Source organism: Zonotrichia leucophrys, unplaced genomic scaffold (assembly GCF_028769735.1).
Source record: "Zonotrichia leucophrys gambelii isolate GWCS_2022_RI unplaced genomic scaffold, RI_Zleu_2.0 Scaffold_644_28742, whole genome shotgun sequence".
Lineage (NCBI taxonomy): Eukaryota > Metazoa > Chordata > Aves > Passeriformes > Passerellidae > Zonotrichia > Zonotrichia leucophrys.
In genome coordinates this window covers 18,476-22,988 of record NW_026992849.1, presented here as the reverse complement: position 1 = coordinate 22,988, position 4,513 = coordinate 18,476, and the positions used below count along the sequence as shown (strand labels likewise).

At 53.0% G+C, this 4,513-nt stretch overlaps 1 protein-coding gene across 1 annotated transcript; it reads left to right on the top strand.

Annotated features, from left to right (window-relative positions):
- The first annotated feature begins 508 nt into the window (after positions 1-508).
- LOC135441897 (zinc finger protein 586-like) lies at positions 509-1,123 on the top strand. Its single transcript, XM_064701453.1, has one exon. It carries the CDS (start codon positions 509-511, stop codon positions 1,121-1,123), a length of 615 nt encoding a protein of 204 aa, XP_064557523.1.
- Positions 1,124-4,513: the final 3,390 nt, after the last annotated feature.

Below are 4,513 nucleotides of genomic sequence, written 5' to 3'. Positions count from 1 at the left end.
CATTGTATTTTTCCTCAAACCAGGACTTCTCATTCCCAAACATTGATTGGATGGAGGGGGAGGCTGCAAGGAAGAGGAAGATGCCCCGGGACACCCGAGAAGGTGAGGAGGAAGTCAGTGCCCCTTTCCCCCTCTCTCCTGCTCCATCTCCCAGCCCAGCAGGGCCCTCAGCTGCAGGACAACCCTGCTGCCAACCCCATCCTGCCGGGGATGCAATGGGGGGATCTCCTTCCCCTTCCCTCTCGCATGAAGGTAAATCCCATCCTCTCCTTGTCCTTCCTCTCCCAGAGAAGAAGCTGTGAATGGAGACCAGGGAGGAAAAAAATCCCCACAGCAGAACCTCATGGAAGAGGCTGTTTCGGGTGGCTCACAGTGCAGAATTCCAACAGGGAGGACAATTCCCAGAGATCCCACAGGAGGAGGGGCTCCAAACCCAGGGTGCTCTGAGGAGGAAAGACCCACCCTGGGCCAGGAAGGTGGACAGAGCTCCTGCCAGAACTCAGAGCTCATGGTCAATGAGCAGCTTCATGATGGGGAGAAGTCCTACAAGTGCTTGGAGTGTGGGAAGAGCTTCAGGCAGAGCAGCACCCTGATCAGCCACCAGATGATCCACACTGGGGAATGGCCCTACGAGTGCGGGGAGTGTGGGAAGGGCTTCAGTTACAGATCCACCCTTGTGACCCACCAATGCATCCACACTGGGGAGAGGCCCTATGAGTGTCCTCAGTGTGGGAAGAGGTTTCGGACCAGCTCCAATCTCCTCCAGCACCAGCGGATTCACAGCGAGGGGAGGCCCTTCCTCTGCCCTGACTGTGGGAAGGGCTTCAACTGCAACTCCAACCTCGTCACCCACCGGCACATCCACACTGGGGAGAGGCCCTACAAGTGTCCCCAGTGTGGGAAGAGGTTTCAGAGCAGCTCCAATCTCCTCCTTCATGAGCGGATTCACACGGATGAGAGGCCCTTCCACTGCCCTGACTTTGGGAAACGCTTCAGTCTCAACTCCACCATTCTCAAATACCGGCACATCCACACTGGGGAGAGGCCCTACGAGTGCCCCCAGTGTGGGAAGAGCTTCACCAGCAGCTCTCACTTGACCAGACACCAATGGAGGCACCAGTAAGGGAAGCTCTGCAAATGCCCCAAGTGCAGGAGGAGTTTCGTGCTCTGCTCAACTTCATTCCCCTTTGGAGAACCGACGTTCGGTAGAGCCCTGGTGATCCCTGTCCCCCATGATCCATGCTGGGAAGACTCTTGTCCCTTTTCCTGCCCCTGCTAATAATATGATGTGGGCCTGAAGAACATGAGTGTCTGGCCATTGCCGTGTCATTACATTCACTCCAAGCTCAGGTCATTGCCAGGGGCAGGAAAGGGACTCCCACTGTCTCTCTCTCCCCTGAGGAGAATGGTGTCCTTTCCAGACAGGGAGAAATTACAGCCAAGCAGATGCAGTGAGTTGTGTTTTAGTTTTCCCTGCAAACAGTTTAATTATCCCTTCTGTTATCAATATCTTGTCTGTTGCATTTGTTCCTTATTTCATTGGTGTTCCCAATAAATGGTTTTTATCCCAGCCCAGGATCTTTGCCTTTCATGCTTTCCATGGGAGGCGGGAGGGCAGCGAGGGCAGCGCAGTTTTAGTGGGAGCAGGAAATTGGGGAATCCCATTCCTGAACCCCGGCCCGTGGAAACCGAGCATCCCAGCTTGTCCCAGCCCTGGTGGCCATGGCAACAGCCTTGGGAGCGGGTCCCTGGCTGGGGCTGTGGGAACCTCTTCCCTCTGGTGCCCAGGGACAGGAGTGGAGGGAACGGCTGCAGCTGAGTCGGGGCAGGCTCAGGTTGGATGTCAGGAAAAGGTTTTTGCCCAGAAGCTGTTGGGCCCTGCCCAGGCTCCCCAGGGAAGGGTCCCAGCTCCAGGGCTCTCTGAGCTCCAGCAGCGTTTGGACAACGCTGCCAGGCCCAGGCTAGCATTGTTGGGGTGTCCTGTGCAGGGCCAGCAGTTGGACTGGAGGATCCCGCTGAGTCCCTCCCAGCTCAGCCAATTCTGTGGTTCTGGGATCCCATGAGCCTGGGCATGGGGCTGCCAATGGTTGCCATGGCAACGGGCTGTGGCTGCAGGCCTGAGCTGGTGTCCATGGCAACCACCCCTGGCATGGGGTCTCCATGGAGCTACCAAGGGACTGAGCATAGCAACAGGGGGCTGGTGATGGTTGCCATGGAAACTGACCATAGCAACAGGGTCCTGGTGATGGTTTCCGGCTAAGGAACAGATTTGTCACAGGCCCTCAGAGGGGTTCCATGGGGACTTTCCAAGAGTCTCCAGGCTGTTCAAGAGCTGGAATGTCACAGGTCAACACAGGGGCTCCATGGAGACCTCCCAGGGCTTTCTGGGGATGGTAAAGAGCCCTGTGGTCAGAGGCAGTCACAGCCATTCCATGGTGACATCCCAGGGCACCTTGGGCTGCAAAGGCACCGATCTGTCACAGGCACTCACGGAGGCTCCACGGTGACATCCCAGGAGTCCCCAGGCTGCCAAAGAGCTGGGATGTCCCAGACACTCACAGGGGTTCCTGTAATGGGCACAGTGGGAGCTTCAGGCAAAGTCTATTAGAGAAGCTCCTGTTGGGTCTCGAAGTTCAGGAAGGATCCCCAATAGCCCCCACAGGTCCCCAAATGTCACTGTGTATCAGAGATGCATGGATTCAGATCAGAAATCTAAGGGCTAAAAGCCACCTCTTTTTTCAATCCTTTTCTTTTATGTCTTCATTTGCTACATGTGGACCTCACTGATCATTTAATCGACACATTTCACATGATTCCCCAATTAAGACAACACCCTTCAGTAAGCAACTTTTCGGACAACAGCCAACTTATTACAAATATTGTCAGGGCACCAGTTATTGATGTTTGTTTTATGCTGGGCCTTTCTGGTGGCTCCCTGGATGGGGGAAACCCTCCAGTAGCAATTCTGTGCCAGGTAAAAGGAGATGCACAGAACTTTTTCAGTCTTCAGCTTCTTGTTCATTGTTATCTAAAGTTTTGCATGCTGTCCACACCAGGCTCTGCGTGCTGGAAAAGCACCACAAAATTGCCCCAAAATATACAGTTTGAAGCTCTTTTAAAGTTGTTTCATCCAATTACCTCCTAAAACATACATGATTTCTACTTATCTACCAATAACTCATTCCTTGACTGTCCACATAACCTCTGCACTGTGCTTTCCTTGACCAATCACCCTGTGCCACCAACACTGCAGATAATGGAGTAGATGAAAAAGAAGACAGGGACTACACCCCAATTCCTCCATCTTGCTTCCTATCTACACCACACTAAAAATCCCAAAAACCTAAAATTCTCACCCAAGTAACATACTATACTACTCTCTATTACCTATTTCACACTTTGGTAAATTCTAATCTGCCTCAAAGTCCTGAAAGTCCTCTCATGCAGCAGTCTGTGGCCTTTGTACTGAAGTCCGGCTAGCAAGAGGGCGGCCAACAGCCCACTGCAGTCGGGGGGAGTCAGTCCTGGTGGCAGGGCCCCAGGGCTGACTGCTTCAGGCACCCCTCGGCGTCAGAGGCCTTGGGCTGTGCCTGCAGGGACGAAGTCTCGGTGAAAGCTGCTAGGTCAGTTGAAGAATTAAGAGTCGGACACTTCCTGGGGTCCAAAGAGGTTTAATGCCTCTGGCAATCTGACACGGAGGGCCAGGGACCAGCAGGGAGTGACAAGGAACAGCGAGAGAACAGGGGTTATAAAGGGAGGTGGAAACCAAGGGAGGGGTTTACAACAAACCAATCTGGGAAGGTTGGGGGATGAGCTTAACATAACTGGCATAATAGGGAAACCAATGAATACAAAGTAAAGGAGGGGCCCCGGGACCTCAGCCAACCACAACCCCGAGTGAGAAGAAGGCTCTGGAAAACTGGGAGGAATGGGGGGTGATTGACTGGGCCCAGGGAGGAGGAAAAGTTTACTTAAAAGGGAATAAGAGGGAGGAGAAATTATATAACATGGGTAATTGACACTAACCGAGGGCAGGGGTAACCATAGCAACATAACTGAAAGTAACTACTGGCGGGAAAACTAATGAGGGCAGAACCATCTTACACAGAACGGGGGGAAACAATACATAACATGAGGGAATATTACAAAAAACTTAAAAACACACTACAACATGTTTACAGATTGGTATCAGCAATGTCCAATTGATATTGGCCTCCAGTTCCTTCTAATGCAGTCTGAATAGATATGAAAATCAAGACCCGTCATGGCTGCCAATCAATAACACTTTGTCCCCACCCCCTCCCCCCTATTCACCTCATACAACCCCTGGCCCTCCTTTGGATCAGGAATGGTGTGGCCAGCAGGAGCAGGGCGGGGATTCTTCCCCTGTGCTCAGCACTGCTTGGGCAGCACCTCGAGTGCTGTGTCCAGTTCTGGGGCCCCCAATTTAGGAAGGACATGGAGGGGCTGGAGTGTGTCCAGAGAAGGGCAACAAGGCTGGGGAGGGGTCTGG